Source organism: Cetorhinus maximus, chromosome 3 (genome assembly GCF_964194155.1).
Source record: "Cetorhinus maximus chromosome 3, sCetMax3.hap1.1, whole genome shotgun sequence".
NCBI classification, from domain to species: domain Eukaryota; kingdom Metazoa; phylum Chordata; class Chondrichthyes; order Lamniformes; family Cetorhinidae; genus Cetorhinus; species Cetorhinus maximus.
Window position 1 is genome coordinate 108,666,539 of NC_135881.1, and position 23,334 is coordinate 108,689,872.

At 44.2% G+C, this 23,334-nt stretch overlaps 1 protein-coding gene across 1 annotated transcript in view; it reads right to left on the minus strand.

Moving 5' to 3' along the window:
* The window catches only part of thsd7aa (thrombospondin, type I, domain containing 7Aa), a 536,154-nt gene that overhangs the window by 199,966 nt on the left and 312,854 nt on the right, over window positions 1-23,334 (minus strand). Inside the window, exons 5-6 of the mRNA XM_078538824.1 lie at window positions 21,971-22,126; window positions 17,422-17,625 (exon numbers count right to left, since the gene is read on the minus strand). Coding sequence (XP_078394950.1) covers window positions 17,422-17,625; window positions 21,971-22,126 — 360 coding nt within the window. The remainder of the gene's footprint in view (window positions 1-17,421; window positions 17,626-21,970; window positions 22,127-23,334) is intronic.

Sequence of the window (23,334 nt, forward strand, 5' to 3'; positions counted from 1 at the left end):
TTCCCCCCCCCCCCCACCTCTACAAGGGCCATCTGTCACTTGTTCATGTTGTTCTTTCCAGAGCTCTTACCCTTCACCTGCTATTATCACATTCTGCTTTCTATCCTTAATGTCACCATCAGCACCTCCTTTAACCAGTACCACCACCATTAACACCCCTTTAACTTTTTGTTTATGACATCTTTGGCAATCTCTCCTTTGCCTCCGCCCATCATTAGCCTTCTATCCAGCTTCACCTGCTCCACCCACCTTAAACAGTATAAATTTCACCACATTTTTACTTCTCTTTAGTTCTGAAGAAGAGTCATATGGAGTCGAAATGTTAACTCTGTCTTTCTCTCCACAGATGCTGTTAGACCTGTAAATACTTGTGGGTCTGACTAAGTAGACAGTCTTTTTAGGGAATATTTTGTAAGACTAACCTTCATTGTGTAACTATAATCTTGTGTGCTTAAGTTTCCTTTTATTCTTGTTGCTAAAACTTTTACTTTTAATTTTTAAATTGGACCCCTTACTGCTGAAATTGGTACATCTTCTTCTTGTTTTCAGAATACAAAATACAGAATACAAAAAAAAAGAGTATAGCCTGTAAGCCAAGTTTCCCTCTGGGATTTGGTTTGTACTGCAATTAATACTGGCTGTGGGGTCATAACAATTTTCAAATTTTCTCACTAACACATAGGCTGAGATTTTCTGTGCCCACTGGCGTCGGCTGTGTTCGGTGGTGTGAGCGGACAATATTTTGAGAAGGCCAAAAATCAGTTTCACGACGTTGTGAAACCAGTTTGTGATTGTCTGGTCCGCCGGCGAAGGTGGGCCACATTCCCCGCCATCGGACGTCAGGAACCTCATTGTAATACATCAGCATATCATTCTAAAGCTAGCCTGCTGGACTCATCCCCTCCGCTGGATCATCCGACCACCTTGGCGGGAAAACACGCTGGTGCAGAACACATCTTGACGAGTGTAACATGCAAAAGTCAAGACTTACCGTCAGGGCCTTGCTCACATCTTAGACATCCAAGGAGCAAAGATACTGGAGCCCAATGCAATGGGATTCTGCAGGAAAGTCCATGGCATGCTGGGTGGATTCTCATGGACATTGTTCTGCTGCAAAGCGGCTCACAGAAGTAGGAAAGTCACCTTTGGTGCTCACAACCATTGATGGTCGAGGGGGTAGGAGAGGAAGGTCTAGGGTTGACTGATAAAGGAAGAGGTGTCTGGGGGTGTGGTGAAGTTGGAGCGGGGGGGAATGAAGGTGTTGGGGGAGTGAGGTTGGTGGGGGGGTAATGAAGGTGTCAGGGGGTTGGGGTTGCGAGGAGGAGGGAGGAGGGGGTAACGGGGGAGAAGATGGCAAATAGGGGAGGTAGGTGTACGGGGGGATAGAAGATGTAAGGGAAGGAGTGCGAAGAGAGGAAGGAGTCCAGGGGGAGGAAGGAGTGTGGAGAGGGGAGGAAGTAAGAGTGGAGGAAGAAGTAAGGGTGGAGGAAGGAGTCGGGAAGGGGGAAAGAGGAAAGCTGGAGGAAAAAGTGAGGATGTCTGAGGGAGTCAGGAAGGGGTAAGGAGCAAGGCTGGAGAAAGAAGTGAAGCTGGAGCAAGAGGTAAGGTTGGAGGAAGGAGTTGGGGTGGTGGTGGAAGGACTACGGTTGGCGGAAGTAAGAGTATCTGAAGGAAGGGGAAGGGTCTAAGCAGGGCTGGGGGGAGTCCTGGGGGGTGGGAGGACTAAGGGGCGTGGGGAGGGTATTCTGGGGGGGAAGTGGTTCCAGTGGGGGAAGAGGTTCAAAGGGAGGGGAAAGGGTTCCATGGTGGGGAAGTGGTTCCAGGGGGAAGGGGTCTGGAGAGAGAAAGGAGTTCTGGGGAGAAGGGGTCCGGAGGAGGAAAAGGGTTCTGGGGGGAAGGGGTCTGGAGGGGGAATATGTCCAGGTGTATGTGCAAGGGAGGGGTCTGATGGGTCCATGACTGCCTCCTGGGGAGCGAACTGAGATTTGGCATGGTATGAGGGAATGGTGAGAATGACGAAGGACAGAGTAAGGAGGAAGGTTAGGAGGGTGAGGGTTCGACGGTAGCCGTAGAAGGGACAGCAAGATTGGTTGTTGGAGACTCGGAGGCAGACATGTACCTTGGGGGTGGGAAAGAGGAGGTTCGGAAGGTTAATGTGGATGGGGGTAATATTTTTGGGAAGGAAGGGAATATGCACGTTCACCTGGACATCCCCAAAGGAAAGGGGTTGTGGCTGGTAGGTCACAGAGCGGAGGTGGAAGGTGATCCCAGAGAGGTCAACAGTGAGGGGGGAAAGGAAATGGGTGACTGGGGGAGGGGAAAAGACAGGGGTGCACATGAAAAACTGAATCCAGACCATGCTGTCCAATCAAAAGTGAAATGACGGTCGCGATGGGCGAGATCAGGTGCTGCATGGGAGTGTGATCATTGGGTGGGCGGAGACGCAGGTTAGCTCAGGTGGACAACTGAAAGCGAACCCCAGCAGGCTCAGGGCATTGAGCTGAATATAATACATGAAGGATCCGTGTGCATGGGAGAGTGCTTACACGAGGCTCCGAGAGGCCCTGCCACACACATACTCTCCCTCCAGAATTACTCAATGGCCAGCTGTTCACAAGCGAAGGGAACTCAGATGGAGAGGACAACCTCTGAGATTCCTAAGTGGATGACCCAGGGGTGTCCAGCTGCCGCTCCTCCTCCCTTCGGGTGCCCGGGTGCCTCAGCCTGACTCCTTAAGGGGAAGGAGCACCTACAGGGACGTTGAGATGCCCCATTTCTCTCTCGCATTGCCACTGCAGGAACTCACCCATGGCTCCCGCTATAAACTGCAGGTCTGCACACATCTCTGCGTTCTGCTGGACCAAAGCTCTCCATTTATATTCCTTTTTTATTCATTCACTGGATGTGGGCTTCACTGGCTGGGCCAGCATTTTATTGCCCATCCCTAGTTGCCCTTGAGAAAGTGATGGTGAGCTGCATTCTTAAACTGCTGCAGTCCATGTGGTCTAGGTACATCCACAATGCTGTTAGGAAGGGAGTTCCAGGATTCTAACCCAGCGACAGTGGAGGAACAGCGATAAATTTCCAAAACAGGATGGTGACTTGGAGGGGAACTTCCAGGTGATGTGTTCGCACCTATCTCCTGCCATTGTCCTTCTAGATGATAGTGGTCGTGGGTTTGCAAGGTGCTGTTGAAGGAGCCTTGGTGAATTCCAACAGTGTATCTTGTAGATGGTATACACTGCTGCTACTGTGTGTCGGTGGTAGAGGGACTGAATGTTTGTGGAAAGGTTGCCAATCAAGTGGGCTGCTTTGTCCTGGATGGTGTCCAGCTTCTTGAGTTTTGTTGGAACTGCACTCATCCAGGCAAGTGGAGAGTATTCCATCACATTCCTGAATTGTGCATTGTAGATGGTGGACACGCTTTGGGGAGCCAGGTGGTGAGTTACTCATTGCACGGTTCCTAGCCTCTGACCTGCTCTTGCAGCCACAGATTTATATGGCTAGTCCAGTTCAGTTTCTGGTCAATGGTAACCCCCAGGATGTTGATAGTGGGGGATTCAGTGATGGTAATGCCATTGAACATCAAGGGGCGATGGTTGGATTCTCTCTTGTTGGAGATGGTTATTGCCTGACACTTGTGTGGTGTGAATGTTACTTGCCACTTGTCAGTCCAAGCCTGGATATTGTCCAGGTCTTTCTGCATTTGGACATGGACTACTTCAGTATCTGAGGAGTCGCGAATGGTGCTGAACATTGTGCAATCAGCAGCAAACATCCCCTCTTCTGATATTATGATGGAAGGAAGGCCATCGATGAAGCAGCTGAAGATTGTTGGGCCGAGGACATTAACCTGAGGAACCCCTGCAGTGATGTCGTGGAGCTGAGATGACCAACCTCCAACAACCACAACCAACTCCCTTTGTGCTAGGTATGACTCCAACCAGCGGAGAGTTTTCCCCCGATTCCCATTGACTCCAGTTTTGCTAGTGCTCCTTGATGCCACACTTGGTCAAATGCCGCCTTGATGACAAGGGTAGTCACTCTCTCCTACTTACCCATACACTGCACCAAAATACAACACAGCAGCAAAATACAACATTCCGGCATGTAGCTTTATTTGAAATGTTGTCTTTCCAGCAACATTGTATAATATGTTGATTCTTTTGACTCTGATAGGTGCCCAAGAAGGGTAGCCTACTGAAAGCACCTAACTGAAGCAATGTCTGCCCTCCTTTAACAATTTACAGCAGCTTACTTCACTCACTTCAGCACTGGAAAATGCTGGCACAGATGGAGAGCTTCAGTTAGTGAGATGCAGAATGTAACCCTTAATGAGTCACAAAGCACAAGTGAAAAGAAAGGAGTGAAGAGGAAGGATTGAAAGTGGCAATGGAGTTCAAAGGCCCTCATTCAAATGAAAACGATATCTGTGCATCGATGTTTTTTAATGGAAACATTTGAGAGTGTGGCAAGCAGGCTTCAAAGTTTGGAGCAAGTAAACAATCGAATAATTTTAAACAATAATATCAAGTGGAAGACATTACTTCATATCACATCTTAACACATCGTACAAAGTGTACAATTAATTGTTTCAAACAATATTCTACAGAAATAAAAATAACTTTGAGGATATGTGCAAAGTATTGTTAATTAATTATGAAAAATACAAAGTATGTGGGACTGGGTGGCTTAGTGTGTTAGCATATGTCCTTTCAATCCAGTGCCTGGAATTAAAACTATTCTGCGTGAATGGGGCGAATGCCTACTCTCATTATTGGGCTCTAAGTTGCCTATGTGAAATAAATTTGGACACTATCAACATCATTCCTAATGGGCACACACCTACTGCACAAAACAGCTTATATTTCAGGAGAAATGGACAGACTCAAATCAGAAAAAAAAAACAAAAGCGTTGTCTGTGGGCAAAGAAATCAAATGTCCTTTGAATGCGGTAGCTAATGAATATTGTTGGCTGTGTAAAGGTAGATTTATTGCTTATTTGGCCATGCTATACCTGAATTGGGAGCACAATCACATTAGAGTAATATCAACACGTTTAACTACACAAAACGACCATACAGGGATCACTTTACTTGTGTCACAGTAAGCTGTAAAATTTAGAGCCATAAATTTGAATAAGAACATAAGAACACAAGAAATAGGAACAGGAGTAGACAATTCAACCCGTTGAGCCTGCTCCGCCATTCAATAAGATCACGACTGATCTTCTTGTATTTCGATTTCCACATTCACGTCTAACCCTGATAACTGTTGATTCCTTAGCCTAACAAGAATCAATCTACCTCTGTCTTTAAAATATTCAATGACCCTGCCTCCACTACCTTCTAAGGCAGAGAATATCAAAGTCGCACAACCCTCAGAGAAAAAAATTCTCCTCATCTCTGTCCTAAAAGGGCAACCACTAATTTTAAATCAGTGCCCCCTAGTTCTGGACTCACCCATAAGAGGAAACATCCTTTGGATGTCCACCTTGTCAAGGCCATTCAGGATCTTGCATACTTCAGTCAAATTACCCCTCACTCTTTTAAATTCCAGCGGAAACAAGCCCAGTCTGTCCAACCTTTCCTCATAAGACAGCCCACTCAATCCAGATATCAATCTAGTAAACCTCCTTTGAACCGCCTCTAATGCATTTACATCTTTCCTTAAATAAGGAGACCAAAACTGCACACAGTATTCGAGATGCGGCCTCACCAATGCCCTTTATACCTGAAGCATACCATCCTTAGTTCAATCCCTCTCGTAATGAAGGATAGCATTCCGTTAGCCTTTTTAATTACTTGCTGTACCTGCAAACTAACTTTTTGAAACTTGTGTACTAGAACACCAAATCCTTCTGCACCTCAGAATTATGTAACCGTTCTCCATTTAAGTAGTACTCTGCTTTTTTGTTCTTTCTGCCAAAGTGAACAACTTCACATTTTCCCACAGTAAACTCCATTTGCCAGATCTTTGCCTACTCACTCAACCTATCTATATCCATCTCCAACCTCATGTCCTCTTCACAACATACTTTCCTACCTATGTTTGTGTCATCTGCAAATTTATCTACCATGTCTTCACTCCCCTCATCTAAGTCATTGATATAAATTGTAAAAAGTTGAGGCCCCAGTACAGACCCCTGAGGGACGCCACTCGTCACATCCTGCCAATCAGAAAAAAACCTATTTATGCATATTCTCTGCTTTCTTCCTGAAAAGAAGTGAACTGAAAGGAAGTTTAAATCTTCCCAATGTTAATCTTATACTCAGTGATCACTCATAAATTATGTGTAACAGTCATTGTACTGAAGTTGTTTATAAATTTGTGCACGTCTTTTTGGTACCTAAGCACAAACAGTGTGTACTTGTTTTGAAGGTGTTTACTTTTTCCAAATTCTAGGTCTATGCAAATCATTTTAAAATACAAATTCAATATTTTATTGTGTTACTTAACAGGGGTTTAGTCAAGGATGGGTTTCTATATTCCACTTCTTAATTAATTTGGGAGTATCTTATAACTACCATAATAGAGGGAAAAAAACTAGATGACATCAGTCACCTGTTTTAATTGAGAGCTAAGCTGCTACCATTTTTGCCATTTTGCTGAAGCTAATGTAATATCAACAAATAAAAAAACTACAGGGGGATACAATTTCAAGTGCATACTGGATCTTAATTATTGAACAAATGAAGCATGACACATTATAGTTCAACACAACATAACCCAGCCAGTTAGACCTGTATGAAATGCAGGGGAAATACCAATGACATGAAATTTAATTTCTTCACATTACAGTTCCATAACAATGCGGTTGAGTGCTTTGATTGATTTATAGTCAAATTTGTCTAATAAATTGTTTTAAAGCCTTTTAACGGTTACTTCCTTAAAATTCAAAAACCCATTGTCAGTGGGATTAATCCACTTTCAAGAAGTGGTCGAGACAAATAGCAAAAGTACCATCCAACAAAAACACTTGCACGCAATCTGCCACTGACTGTTAGAAGAGCTTTGTATAAAGTCTGGGTGCAACTGTTCTTTTATCTTATGGATTTGAGCACTATTAATCAATTTTCTAATGGACACAATTTGGACCTGCAGCATCCAAGTGGTTTAATCACTAGTGGGATTATGCCATCAGATTGGAATCCTGAGTCCTTGACTACTTTAGCTCTATTCACCTGAAATCCTACCCTTCGCTCTGCACCTCTTCACTTCTCTTTCCATCTTAAAAAGGTTTCTTCACTCTATCCAAGACTTTTATCACCCACACCTATTCTCTCCCCCCCATTATTGACACCCCTCCACCTCTTTATCATTGTTAAGGTTCTTGAGGCTTCCTTACATTAAAGGTATAAATGTTGGCTGTTATTGTTGCTTTGGAACATGCAACAGGCCCAGACCTTCATTTTCAGTGCACCAACACCATGGCATTATATGCTTATTCCAAAAGTTACACTGGAACTGAAAATACAGCAGGTTCACATGGTCAGGGACCTACTGTTTAAAAAGAACCATTTACTGATAATACTAAGAATGAAAGATCTTGCATTCATATAGTAAGCTTCATGTCTTTTGGAGATTCCTAAATTCTTCACAGTATTTTTGAAGTGTAGAAATGTTATAATGTAGAAAATATGGCAACTATTATGCATAAAACAACATATGCACAACAATGAGATAAGTGAGACAATCTGTTTTAGTAATGTTGATTGAGGTCTAAACGTTGCCCAGGATACTGAGGAAATTCCCCTCCTATTCTTCAAATAATGCCAGACGATTTTTTTACACTCACCTCAGAGGGCACACAGGTCCTCAGTTTAACAGCTTACCTGTAAGATGGTAGCTTTTATCATGGCACAGCACTGAATCGAAGGATTGGACATTTAGGTTAATTTTTGGATCTAAAATGGGCAATTTCTGACAGATATATTTCAGCTTACCCAACATGGGTACTGAACTTGAATTTTCTGCCTCAGTGGCAGAAAGTCTCAGATAAATTCTGGTAGGGGGATTGGAGGAAAATACAGGGATGCAAACTGAGCATGTGCTAACAGTGACCTGTAGCAGTGCTGCGGAGTAGAAGGCTGCTGATTCGGCTGTGGTGAGAAAGTGAATAAACACAAGCTCAAATTTTTTTTTGCAGAAGGCACAAGATCATTTTATGCATATTCAAATTGTTCCAATGCTGCTTTTAGGTGGACCAACAAACTTTACAATGGCCATTTCAATGGTGCGGACCAGGTGCAGGACCTAGTGACAATGCAGAAACTGGAACATATTGTGTCTGTTTTGTACCAAAATGATGGACAAAATGCATCCCTATTTCTACCCCAATATAGGTTTGTGTACTTAATTCTCAAGAGTGGGGCCTGAATCCACTTAAAGATAAAACTTAAAGATAAATGCGCTATTGCAGAGCCAAAGGTGCAAATCCACCCTATAACATGTTATTGTACAGAAATACAATACCAACAACTTACATTAATTTTTATTTTTTTTTTATTCACTCATGGGATGTGGGTGTTGCTGACTAGGCCAGCATTTATTGCCCATCCCTAATTGCCCTTGAGAAGCTGGTGGTGAGCTGCCTTCTTGAACCACTGCAGTCCATGTGGTGCAAGTACACCCACAGTGCTGTTAGGGAGGGAGTTCCAGGATTTTGACCCAGCAACAGTGAAGGAACGGCGATATATTTCCAAGTCAGGATGTTGAGTGGTTTGGAGGAGAACTTCCATGCGGTGGCGTCCCCATGCTGCCCTTGTCCTTCCGAACGGTAGCAGTCATGGGTTCAGAAGGTGGTGTCTAAGGAGCCTTGGTGAGTTCCTGCAGTGCATCTTGTAGTTGGGTGGGGGGTGGAGGTGCCACACAGGAAGCCATTGTGAGGTTTGCTTGGGTCACCCTTGGGGTCCCATGTTCAATGATATTAATGCCTCGTTGAGAAGTCTGCTCTTCTGTTGAGTGCCACCCACCTTTCCCTTGCCTCCCACCCCCCTTCTACCCCCAACACTCATGATCCCTATCCTGCAACTCCCATTCCACTGTCACTCACCTTTGGCCTTGAGACCCTCATTGATCCTGGGCCTCTGGTGGGTGTATTGTTGTCAGCTGTCACTGCGCCCGATTTAATGCTTGGAAAGCCTGAATGTGGCCACTTAAGTGTCTGATAGGCACTTAATATGGTAGGCCTTTCCCAACTGAGGCGATGTGGTGATTTTGATGGCTCTCTATCCAGTGGGCAAGAGACCTGGTGCCTGGAATAAATACTGCCCATAGTTTGAGATGGAAAAGGTCATGGAGGGATTTGAATACAAAGATGAGAATTTCAAATTTGAAGCATTATTTAACAAACAATATTAATGTTCGCTGGTTCTGCCACCATCAATGTCAAGGATGCAAAATTATGCCAATTTGTACTATTCCCTAGGAAGCTACTTGGCTGACTTCAGTTGAGAGACTCCCTGCTGGATATGGAAATACGGACTTCATGGGAAATGCAAATTATATTCAACTTTACACATTTACTACAGGGAAGGGCTTGTTAAAATAAAACCAATTTAATTGATGATTATCTGGAATAAGGCATAATTTTTGGCAATTTCCTTCTATAATTCCTTTTTCATTGTTATCATTTTAGTCGCCAGTTAATAAATAACCAAAAGTATGTTACTGCATGACAAATTTATTTATTTAGATATTGCAGCTGTGTAACTAATCAACTTGACACTATGCATAAATAGTCTCAATGTGAAGCAGCCATTTCGAGCACACAGTCTCTTCAATTCCACCTTCACAGTCATTCATTTTAGCAAAAAACTTCCAGCTGTTTTCAGTTCAATTGAAATCTTCGCACGCTTGTATGAAAACAATTATATTGGCCGGTCATTGCATATTGGAGTTTCTAAGGCATGGAGCAAAATTGTGAAGAACTCAATCTTTGTATTTATCCTGCCTTCACAGGATTTTAATTGCAGTTATTCACTGGTGAATAGCTTATTTTCCTGCTACGGTAGCAGCATTTCAAGAGGATTCCACCCCCAACCCAGTTTCATAAGGAAACAACAGTTGTTGTTGGTCCTATAAGAGGTATCTAGGCAACCGATTTGGCTAACCATAAATTGTAAATCTATGTGCGCTTTTCCAACTTCAACTGTAAAACTGCCTGCCGTTATTTTTATCCTCAAAGTTTATGTGCAATTTGTAGTTGCTGCTGGCTTGAATAATAAGCAACGTTGGCTGGATTTAATGTAGTCCGTCATGGCGGGAACCATGGAGGGTGGTCCCACTTATTCATGGGAGAGGCCCCATATCAGTTTCCCGGTGGTGAGAAAACTTCCCCAAATAAGTCAGAGGGTGAAAGGGGCTGACATGGGATTCTTGGCTGCTGCAAGCAGGATATCAATTAGGCTCATTAATGAGCCAATTGACACCCATTACCTGAGCCCACCACAATTTAGTGATGGCTCAGGGATTAAATGGAGGCCTCACGGGTCTCCTGATCCTTCAGAAGGCTGCCCAGCACAATCTGTTGGGTTTTTCATTGGTCTCATATGGGCAGGAAGGGGCTGGTTCCTCACCATCAGGCACTCTATGCCCGATTGAGGGGCCCAGCATCAGGCAGACGGGGTGGGGGCTGCTGTGAGCCACCCACTTGCTGCTACCTCCCACCCCCCTCCCCTATCTCTCCCACTACCCCCACCCCGCAACCCCCAGCCCACCTTCACTTGCCTGTGGCCTTGGGTCCCTCCGTGACTCCGCGATCCTGGGCTCTGAGTGGGTGCAGTGCTGCCACTAGCTACCATTCCCACTAGTGGCATGAGGAGCTGCCAGCGTCTGATTAGCAGACGGCAGGGACCTCAGTCGTGGTGAAGGTATGCCAGTGACAATTAAATGCCTGAATGACATTTGATTTGGTCGAGCCTCCCCACGGAACTGAGTGGTTTCTCCCAGTTCTTTGATTGGTGAATGAGACCCCTGTTGGCCTGGCAATATCTTGGCCCTTATATTTAAATGATTTGGTACATTGTACAGACTAAAACAGCCTGTTCCAAAAGGCATTCAATAAGGTGCTACATAAAAGGTTGCTATACAAAATAGGAGCTCAAAGTGTTGGGAATAATGTGTTAGCATGGATAGAAGATTGGTTAACTAACAGGAAACAGTCGGGATAAGTGGGTCCTTTTCAGGTTGCCAAACTGTAACTAGAGGGGTGCCACAGGGCCTCAACTACTTACAATCTATATTAATGACCCGGATGAAGGGAAAGGGTGTATTGTATCCAAATTTGCCGTGAAGATACCAAGATAGATGGGAAAGCAAGTTGTGAGGAGCACACCAAGAGTCTGCAAAGGGATTATAGACAGGTTAAGTGAAAGGGAAAAAATGGCAGATGGAATATGTGAGGTTATCCACTTTGGTAGGAAGAATAGAAAAGCAGAATATAATTTAAATGGAGAGACTACAGAATGCAGTGATATAGAGGGATCTGGGTGTTCTTGTAAATGAATTACAAGCAGCATACAGGTAAAGCAAGAAACTCAGAAGGTAAATGGAATGTTGGCGTTTATTGCATGGGGGCAGTAGTATAAAGGTAGTGAAGTCTTGCTCCTCCTGGACAGGGTGTTGCTGAGGTGAAATACAGAATAATGCATACAGTTTGGTCTCCTTATTTGAGATGGGATATGCTGGCATTGGAGGCAATTCAGAGAATGTTCACTAGGTTGATTACTGGGATGAAGGGGTTGTCTTATGAGGAAAGGTTTTTTTTTGTTCATTCATGGGATGTGGGCTTCGCTGGCTGGGCCAGCATTTATTGCACATCCCGAGTTGTCCTTGAGAAGGTGGTGGTGAGCTGCCTTCTTGATGTGCTGCAGTCCATGTGGTATAGGTACACCCACAGTGCTGTTAGGAAGGGAGTTCCAGGATTTTGACCCAGCGACAGAAGGAATGGCGATATATTTCTAAGTCAGGACAGTGAGTGACTTGGAGGGGAACTTCCATGTGGTGGTGTTCCCATCTATCTGCTGCCATTGTTCTTCTAGATGGTAGCAGTCATGGGTTTGGAAGGTGCTGCCTAAAGAGCCTTGGTGAATTCCTGCAGTGCATCTTGTAAATGGCACACAATGCTGCCACTGTGTGTTAGTGGTGGAGGGAGTGAATGTTTGTGGGTGTGGTGCCAATCAAGTGGGCTGCTTTGCCCTGGATGGTGCCCAGCTTCTTGAGTGTTGTGGGAGCTGCACTCATCCAGGCAAGTGGAGAGTATTCCATCACACTCCTGACTTGTGCCTTGTAGATGGTGGATAGGCTTTGGGGAGTTGGGAGATGGGTTACTCGTCGCATGATTCCTAGCCTCTGACCTGCTCTTGTGGCCACAGTATTTATATGGCTAGACCAGTTCAGTTTCTGGTCAATGGTAACCCCCAGGATGTTGATAGTGGAGGATTAAGTGATGGTAATGCAATTGAACATCGAGGGGCAATGGTTGGATTCTCTCTTTTGGAGATGGTCATTGCCTGACACTTGTGTGGCACAAATGTTACTTGCCACTTGTCAGCCCAAGCCTGGATATTGTCCAGGTCTTGCTAGATTTGGACATGGACTGCTTCAGTCTCTGAGGAGTCATGAATGGTGTTGAACATCGTGTAATCATCAGCGAACATCCCCACTTCTGACCTTATGATGGAAGGAAGGTCATTGATGAAGCAGCTGAAGATGGTTGGGCCGAGGACACTACCCCGAGGAACTCCTGCGGTGATGTCCTGGAGCTGAGATGACTGACCTCCAACAACCACAACCATCTTCCTTTGTGCAAAGTATGACTCCAACCAGTGGAGAGTTTTCCCCCGATTCCAATTGACTCCAGTTTTGCTAGTGCTCCTTGATGCCACACTCTGTCAAATGCGGCCTTGATGCCAAGGGCAGTCACTCTCACCTCACCTCTGGAGTTCAGCTCTTTTGTCCATGTTTGAACCAAGGCTGTAATGAGGTCAGGAGCTGAGTGGCCCTGGCGGAACCCAAACTGGGCGTCAGTGAGCAGGTTATTGCTAAGCAAGTGCCGCTTGATAGCACTGTTGGTTAGTTTAACTAACTTCTATTAGTTTACTGATGATCGTGAGTAGACTGATGGGGTGGTAATTGGCCGGGTTGGATTTTTTTCTGGTTTTTGTGTACAGGACATACCTGGGCAATTTTCCACATAGCCAGGCAGATGCCTATGTTGTAGCTGTACTGGAACAGCTTGGCTAGGGGCGTGGCAAGTTCTGGAGCACTCCTTGGAATTTTGAAGAACGTAAGGCGATCTTACTGACAGGGTAGATGCTGAGAGAATGTTTCCACTTGTGGGGGAAATCTAAAACTAGGGGGACACAGTTTCATAATAAAGGGTCTCCCATTTAAGATGGTGATAAGGAGGAATTACTTCTCTCAGAAGGTAGTTAATCTTTGGAAAACTCTAATTTGAGCGCAATGGACGCTGGGCCATTGAATATATTCAAGACTTAGTAGATAGATTCTCGATCTACAAAGGAGTCAAGGGTTATGCGGGGGGTGGGGTGTGGGAGGTTGGTGGGGAGGTGCAGCCAGAAATGTGGAGTTAAGGCCACAATCAGATTTACCATGAACCTATTAAATGGCAGAGCAGGCTCGAGGGGCTGGATGGCCTACCCATGCTCCTGTTTATTGTGTTCTTATGTTATTTTCTAGAAACTGTCTAAATCTCCAATTTATTTCATGTAGATTCCAACTTAAAGTTCCCCCTTAATATTTTAGATCTACCCCAGTCCTGATGAAAAGTCACTGATCTGAATCATTGGGCTGAATTTTACCGGCCCCCGGGTGGCAGGAATGGAGGTTGGGGCAGTGGGGGGGGAAACTGGTAAGATAGCGGGGAGCTGGGTCAGGTGTCTCCTTGACATTGTTCCACCACCAGGGAAGTTTCCCAATGGCGGGCAGGACCCAGGCAGCCGATTTGCATAACCAAGGCCCCAATCAAAGGCTTATTAAGCATTTTTCTGACTACTGCCACATGAGAAGACCACCAGCTTCATGGAGGCCCCCCTGCGGCAGCCCAGAGGCACAGATAGGGAAGGCAGCCCCTACAGCCCCAGTGATCCCCATTAAGAAGGGTTTCCACTTGGCCTCCTGAATTTGTTATTTTTAAATTACTTACCAGGTGTTATCAAGGTTTCCGAACTGCCTTAGCAGTGCCCACCTCTCCTGGAGCTGGGCGCAGAGGTGGCCAATTAGGATTTTGGTTCAGCAAAACATGAAGGATCAGCGATGTATTTCCAAGTCAGGATGGTGTGTGACTTGGAGGGAAACTCACAAGTGGCAGTGTTTCCAAGTGCCTGCTGTGCTTGCTCTATTAGGTGGTAGAGGCTATGGCTTTGAAATGTGTTTTGAAGAAACCTTGGTGAGTTGTTGCAGCGCATCCTATAGGTAAGTACACACTACAGCTATTGTACTCTGGTGGCGAAGGGAATGAATATTTGAGATAGTGGATAGGATGTCCATCTAGTGGGTTATTTTGTCCTGTGAAGTGCTGAATTTCTTGAGTGTTATTGGAGCTGCACTCATCCATGCAAGCTGAGAGTATTCCATCACACTCTTCACTTGTGTCTTGTAGATGGTGGACAGGCTTTGGGAAGTCAGGAGGTGAGTTACTCTCTGCAGGATTCCTAGCCTCTAACCTGCTCTTGCAGCCACAGTATTCATGTAGCTAGTCCAGTTCAATTTCTGGTCAATGATAATGTTGATGGTGGGGGATTCAGTTATGGCAATACTGTTGAATGTCAAGAGAAGGTGGTTAGATTCTCTCTCTTGTTGCAGATGGTATCTGCCTTGCACATGTGTGTGGCACAATTGTTAATTGCCACTTATAAGTCTAAACCTGAAGGTTATCCAGCTCTTTCTGCATGCAGGCATGAACTGCTTCATTATCTGAGGAGTTGCAAATGGAACTGAGCATTCTGCAATCATCAGCAAACAACCCTACTTCTGACCTTATGAAGGAGGAAAGGTCATTGATGAAGCAACTGAAAATATTTGGGCCTAGGGCACTACCCTGAAGAATTCCTGCAGCAATGTCCTGGGGCTGAGATGATTAGCCTCCAACAACCACAACCATCTTCCTTTTTGCTGGGTATGACTCCAACCAGGGGATTCCCATCAACTTCAATTTCACAAAGGGTCCACACTCAGTCAATGCTGCCTTTATGTGAAAGGCTGTCACTTTCACCTCATGTCTGGAATTTAACTCTTTTTTATTCCATGTTTGGACCAAGGCTGTAAATATATCTGGAGCTGAGTGGTCCCACTGGAACCAAACAGAGCAACAGTGAGCAGGTCATTGCTATGTAAGTGCTACTTGATAGCAATGTCAATGACACCTTTCATCACTTTGCTGATGGTTAAGAGTAAACTGATGGGCGCTAATTGGCTGGATTGAACTTGTTCTACTTTTTTGGATAGGTTTTACTGGGCAATATTCCACTGTTGGGTAGATGCTAGTATCGTAGTTGTACTAGAACAGCTTGGTTAGAGAATGGGTAGTTCTGGAGCACAAGTCTTTATGGATGTTGAGGCCCATAGCCTTTTCTCTATACAGTGTTTTCAACCATTTCATGAAGTCTAGAGGATTGGTTAGAATTGGCTGAAAACCGGCATCTGTGATGGTGGCAGCGAAGATGAATCATCCACTTGGTGACTGACCGCCAACAACCACAACCATCTTCCTTTGTGCTAGAATTGACTCCAACCAGTGGAGAGTTTTCACCCGATTCCCATTGACTCCAGTTTTGCTGGGGCTCCTTGATGCCACACCTGGTCAAATGCTGCCTTGATGTCAAGGATAGTCACTCTTACCTCACCTTTTGGGTTCATCTCTTTTTTACATGTTTGGACCAAGGCTGTAATGTGATCCAAAGCCACAAGACAGAAGGAACTTTGGAGCCTCTACCATTACTATCCATAGTATCCATAGCTCAAGAGTACAACATGCATGTAAAAAGTTCAAGTTGCCACAGTAACTTGGGCTCCCTGAGCGAACTGTAACATGCACATTTCATATTGCTAGGTAAGTTATGATATGGTTAGACACAGGTCCCAGTCCTAACCTCAAAGCATCCACTGTACTGTGTGACATCTTTCAAATTTTTTACATACTCCATTTGGGAGTCTAGGTTTGGTGGCCAGTGCAGGAGCAGGAGTGATTTCTGGCTGGGCAGGGGGTGGGGGGAGTTTAGCGATCTTATGTTGTTCAGCTCATTACATATGCATCTGTGAGGAGCTTGCTTATTCTCGCAGTAGGGGTGGGCAGAAAGTCACTATACCCACTGTGACCTCATGGAGTCAAATGTCTGGGCGTCATAGTTAAAGGATAGCCTGCACTATCCCTTCCACTTTGGCCCAGTCAATGCTCCATCCTTCCCCGCTAATCCTTCCTCCTTGCCTTGGTAATCCTCTACGGCCCTTGCACTGCCACCACCCGCTCTCAAGCATGGGCTGGCATTTATAGACACTCCCCAAAGAGGACAATGCAGCGGCAACTCACCATTAACCATGGATGAAGTCCACCTCGCCAGGTGCACACCACTTATATATAGTCGTAAAAATTAACATTCTAATTTCTCGCTGGTGAGGAACTTAATTCCGATGAGGTGGCTTTTTAATGAGCATGCATGATATGCTAATGCACGCAAAAGGACTTCCCAACATTGTTCATCGGGAAGCTCGAATTACCTTTAACCCACCTTTAAAGTCCGAGAACTTAGTTCCAAAACTTCATCCCACCGTCAGGAGATACATTTTTGCCCTCATGCCAAATTAAGTTCCCTCCGCCAGGCTTCCTGCTGCTGGCAGGACTGGAAGATTCTGCCCTGTGTCTTTTCTGCATGCAATTGCCGGGTAACTGCCATTGGTACAGAATTACAAACTACTTTATTCGGTGAACTCATGTCCACTAGGATTTGATTTGAGGCTACCCAAACTTCATTCACATAGCTCGCGTAAAGACAGAAGACAGGAGACATTCATCCCATTAGTTTAGGCTGTATTTCAAGCCAAGCAGGCAAAATGCTTGTGTCTAACCTACACTTAACATGGCTCCTATCAATCAATCTAGGGTCAATGATCTGCAAATATACAGTAAAATCAAGTATTAAATGAACAACATCAGTAACAAAAATCTCATCAAGCAGGTGCTAATGCATTGTGGGTGTTTAAATAGCAATCTGAACAGAATCATTTTATTAAAACACAGACTGAAACTAAGGGAAACTTCAATCACTGAGTTCAAATATCCTGAAACATTTCTCATACACTACGGAAGACAGTAATAAATCTATATTACTCTTGAGTGTATGAAAAAATTGCATTTCTACATACAAGTGAAACACTACCATCCATTTATAATAAACTTACGATTGCTGTTGACACATTGAACTTCTGGTGTCTGGATGCCCGGCCCGCACTCACTGTCATTGTCAGGTGTACATTCTCCCAGTCTCACAACCTGCCAACTGTAACAGGATGGGTCATCACAAGGGATAGCTTCAATCAAATGTGGGCAATTCCCTGTTCCACCAGTAGGTTCATTGGCAATGTGTCGTTTCCGCAGTTTAAATCCTGTAGGAAGGAAACATTTTACTTATTTCATTTTCCTATTTACAAAACAAAGAAGCAATAAAAGAAAGCAGCAAATTCAATCTACACAATCCCTTGTTTTAAACTTATTTAACTCTCAATACACAGGTGAAGTCTTCAACAGAATCTGTAATTACATTAACTCATTAAGGTGGATCTTTCAAATTAAGAATTATATAAACAGGACTCATTATCTCATGAATTCTGCACTGATAGAAATAAAAATTGCCTGGAGCATTTGCATCTTCTAAATTATTTCATCATTGCATCATTTACATCTTATTAAAACATCATCACAATCAATCTTTTGAAAAGAATCTGCACAAATTGTTGTTTTTTATTTGGAATCTATTTCTTTCCACCATAAAAAATATACATTTGCCATGGAGTCTACAAGGTAAGAGGACATTTTCTCTGTGCACTTGCTGTTGTGAAATCTTAAACTAATTTACTATTTTGCTACACTTACTGCACAGGGAGATTTAAACTCATGTTTGAAAAAATTAGTCAAAAGAAAAAAATATAGAAAATCATTCACATATATGTGTTTTAAAGCTACTGTTTTAAGTCTAGTTTACTCAGTTGTCCAGAATGCTTTGACAGTACAGTGTCTAAAATCTGGCTGTCCAAAAACCAGAGTTGTCCAAAAAACGGACATTTTTAGAACGTGCCATGCATCAATTCTAATCCAGTAAAATAAAAAATAACTTACCTAGACAATTCAGCTAGGTGCTGCATTGGCACGGTGTGGCAACTGACTAGTTATCTCCTTCACCACTTGCGCACCAGTCTATTCCCACGCTTTAGGCAACCCTTGAACCCACCCAACCCACCTTTAACTGAACCGCCCATGGCCTTAACTGCCCGACCCAAAATCCAGCAAGATCTTGTTATGAGCGGTTGAGGTGGAATGAGCTGGCTCCCCTCTTTTTCAACCCCTTTGGTTGGTCACAACAAAGGTTTGTTTAAAATTCTTTCCCCATGGATACCTTTTCCCAATCCAAATATATTTACTTTTTATAAGGAACCAATCCAACCAGGTTTACTTGAGTCAAAGAAGGAATAAGTTTATTAGTTACTAAAATGCGAGGAAAAGTAATAAAGACATGACACACGCACATGCACACACATGCACACACACACACACACATCAGAAATGAGAAAGTTAAGAGCCTGAATAAAAGTTAATATATACAAATCAGTCCTTGGTTTATCCTTGAGGGATAGATGGTTGTACATTGCGCCCATTAGTGAGACAATTTCAGTAGAACTCTGGAGCTGACTTTGGCAGTTTCACAGTCTATCAGAGACATTTTTTGGCTTGATTCAGTTTTGCACTCTGCTGAAGAAGACACCATGTTACAACATTTGTCTCCAGCGAGAGAGAGAGAGAGAGAGATCCTGCTCTTTCAGCAGTGTTCTTAGAAGACTGCCTCCACAGCTTCTAACCCCATAGTCTCCCAACCTCGGACAGTCCACTTCTACCGCCTCCTCAAAATCCACAAACAGGACTGTCCTGGTAGACTAATCGTGTCAGCCTGTTCCTGCCCATGCAACTCATTTCTTCCTATCTTGACTCCGTTCTCTCTCCCTTTGTCCAGCCTCTTCCAACCTACATCCGTGATTCCTCTGATGCCCTACATCATATCAACAATTTCCAGTTCCCTGGCCCTAAACGCCTCCTCTTCACCACGGACGTCCAATCCCTCTACACCTCCATCCCCCACCAGGATGGTCTGAGGGCTCTCCGCTTCTTCCTCAAACAGAGGCCCGAACAATCCCCATCCACCACCACTCTTCTCCGTCTGGCTGAACTTGTTCTCTCACTGAACAATTTCTCCTTAAACTTTTCTCACTTCCTCCAAATAATAGGTGTGGCTATGGATACCCACAAGGGCCCCAGCTATGCCTGTCTCTTTATGGGGTATGTGGAACATTCCTTGTTCCAGTCCTACTCCGGGCCCTTCCCACAACTCTTTTTTCGGTACATCGATAACTGTTTCAGTGTTGCTTCATTCTCTCGCCTGGACCTGGAAAAACTTATCAATTTTGCTTCCAATTTCCACCCCTCCATCACTTTCACATGGTCCATCTCCGACACTTCCCTTCCCTTCCTTGACCTCTCTGTCTCAATTTCTGGTGATAGACTGCCCACCAATATTCATTACAAGCCCACCGACTCCCACAGCTACCTCGACTATAGCTCCTCACACCCCGCTTCCTGTAAGGGCTCCATCCCATTCTCTCAGTTCCTTCGCCTCCGTCACATCTGTTCTGATCATGCCACTTTCTAAAACAGTGCTTTTCACATGTCCTCCTTCTTCCTTAACCGGGGTTTCCCACTCACAGTGGTTGATGGGGCCCTCAACCGTGTCCGATCCATCTCCCGCACCTCTGCCCTCACACCTTCCTCTCCCAACCAGAAACATGATAGGGTCCCCCTTGTCCTCACTTTTCACCCCACCAGCCTCCACATTCAAAGGATCATCCTCTGCCATTTACACCAACTCCAGCATGATGCCACCACCAAACACATCTTCCCTTCACCCCCCCCTGGTGGCATTCCGTAGGGACCATTCCCTCCGGGACGCCCTGGTCCACTCCTCCATCATCCCAAACACCTCAACCCCCTCCCACGGCACCTTCCCACGCAATCATAGAAGGTGCAACACCTGCCCCTTTACTTCCCCCCTCCTCACCGTCCAAGGGCCCAAACATTCCTTTCATGTGAAGCAGCGCTTCACTTGCACTTCTCCCAATTTGGTCTACTGCATTCGCTGCTCCCAATGCGGTCTCCTCTATATTGGAGGAAACCAGGTGACCGCTTTGCAGAACACCTTCAGTCTGTCCACAAGCATGCCCCAGACCTTCCTGTTGCTTGCCATTTCAACACCCCATCCTGCTCTCATTCCCACATGTCCATCCTTGGCCTGCTGCAATGTTCCAGTGAAGCTCAACGCAAACTGGAGGAACAGCACCTCATCTTCTGATTAGGCACTTTACAGCCTTCTGGACTTAACATTGAGTTCAACAACTTCAGATCATGAACTCTCTCCTCTGTCCCCATCCCCCTTTTTTCCATATTCATTTAAATTTTTTTTAATTGTTATTAATTTCCATCCCACTTATTTTCATTATTATTATTTTTAAAATTTATTTCCATTTTCATTTATTGTTTTGTCCCCAGCTTTCAGCCTTTTCGATCTTTCTTCCCACCACCGTCCCCTACCCACCACTGGGGCCATCTGTCACTTACCAGAGTGCTTAACCTGATCCGGCCATTATCACATCTTGCTTTCTTAATGTCACCATTAGCACCTCATTTAGCCAGTACCACCACCATTAACAACTCTTTGACCTTTTATTTGTGACATCTTTTGCCATCTCTCCTTTGCCTCCACCTATCGCTGGCCTTCAATCCAGCTTCACCGGTTCCACCCCGCTTAATCAGTATATATTTCACCACATCTCTACCTCCCTTTAGATCTGAAGAGTCATACGGACTCAAAATGTTATATCTGTCTCTCTCTACAGATGCTGTCAGACCTGCTGAGTTTTTCTAGCATTTTTTGTTTTCGTTCTTAGAAGACTGTCTTGTTTCTTGCTTCTCTCTGTTTATCTTAATGGCACTTGTTTTCAGTGAGACACACACACACACACACACACAGAATTCCTTCATACTTCTTTGTTCTCCTGTTCTGCCATTTCACAAAACACTGGTCTTCAGCCAGTTTTAATCCATTTTCCCTGTGTATTCCTGGGAGGGGGAAATAGCATATATAGTCCATTTTGCTTTCATCTCAGAAACATTTTGACACATTCTGAGATATAAAGCAACAGGAGATGGGTTCTGGGATTTCTGATGAGGCGTAGGAAGCAGTCTCCATTGTCTCCACAAACACAGGAGATTAAAGTCCAGCCTTTTGCATTTTGCACACCTTTCTTTTAAGCGTCTCTGTTTGAAGTGGACCTTGATACCTCTTCAGGTGCAAAATTCCATGTTCTCAGGACATACCTTCAGTATAATCCACATAGGAATTTTCCAGAAAGTGGTCACCTTACAGTATCAGCCATCTGTGTCTTTTCTTGTATTTTTTAAAAACACAGATATTCTCTAAAAAGTTCAATATGCCCATAGGTAGTTGGTGAAACTGTAGTCCACTTTTGTGACAATCTGAAATCCACACGGCATTGGTCTCGAGGTTCCTGGTTTTGAGACACTGTACCTGTATCCCCAAAATTTATACTCTCCAACATTTAATTTAAATTCTAATAAATAATATCTGATATATTTGTTGCAGTCCTGCTAATGATAGATTTTGCATACCTTTCTTTCCTTGTGGATCGTCACAGCTTTCATAGGTACATGGTCCCCAAGCAGTCCAGGATGATACTTCACATTCAATGGGACAGGCAATCTGACACAACTGTGTGGTGTTTGGTGTGGGTCCAGTACACAACTTGTTGGCAATAGGTTTTTCAGCTAACAGTTTAAAGGGAAAAAAAATACATGTTACTTTACACATTAGATATAACAATAAATAAAACTCATCTTTCAACTTATGCTTCCTTTAATAACATGACATTAATAAAAAATGGTATCATCACATCAAGGAGAATGTCAACCTCTTGTCCCACTGGGCTGAATTTTTGATTGGAGAGCAATCATCTTGCCTAGTGGTAGAGTGGCACCAGTTGGAACCAAAGGTTGAAATAAAAAAATGCTTCTTTAGCCAATTGGGCCTCAGGGGAATAAGAACCTCAGGCAGAGCACCACAGCAATGTGGTTAACTCTTAAATGCCCTCTGAACAAGGGCAATTAGGGATGGGCAATAAATGCTGGCCTAGCCAGTGATGCCCACATCCCATGAACAAATATTTTTTAAAAATGTCCCTTCCAATGGCAGATCAGGCCGTGATCCCTGAGGCATAGTAACAGGTACCACCAATCCACCCTGGCTATGCAAATCCCTAGAAGTTTGGATGGTGTCTTCAGCCTGGATCTATGCCAGACTGAAATTGTATTTACACTGGAGCAGCAGGCCTTTAAGAATCGCTATCCTATAATAAATATATATCCACATACATATGGCAGCTAAAATTGCGTAACTCCCCACACTGTTCTTCCCTAACTTCAGTCAAAGTGCAGCAGGTGGGTGACAAATTAGGTTGAGCCTACACATATTTGGTCCAAATTAATATTGGGGATTCTAGGGTAACCTGTTGGCTACAGAGCCTATGCCCATCCCAATCAAGGCATTGGCATTCAAGGGGACAGGGATAGGGCTATGCTGGGTGTAAATCCTGAAAGTTTCAAGAACAAACATTTTGATTAAGTATTACAGCACAGTTTACTCATGGCAAGGCCGGATGCCTAGGACTATAGATCAGGCATAAGCCTGCCTCAATTTAAGATAAAGAGAATACATTTCCATCCAGCAGCTATGTCAACAATCCTATTTGAAAAAGGGCAGATGTGTTCGACAGAGTTGATAGCAGTCTTGTTAAAATGAAACAGGCAATGTGAAGATTTTAAAGAGTAATATTTAGATGTCTTCGTCCAAGGCAAGCTAGTGACCCACTGAAAAGAAAATTATGAAAAATTTTCAATCTGGAGCAGGTATTTTGCTGTAAGTGAAGAACACCCTTAAATGTGGCAATGCAGGAATAATTAACCCTGAATTTGTTGAC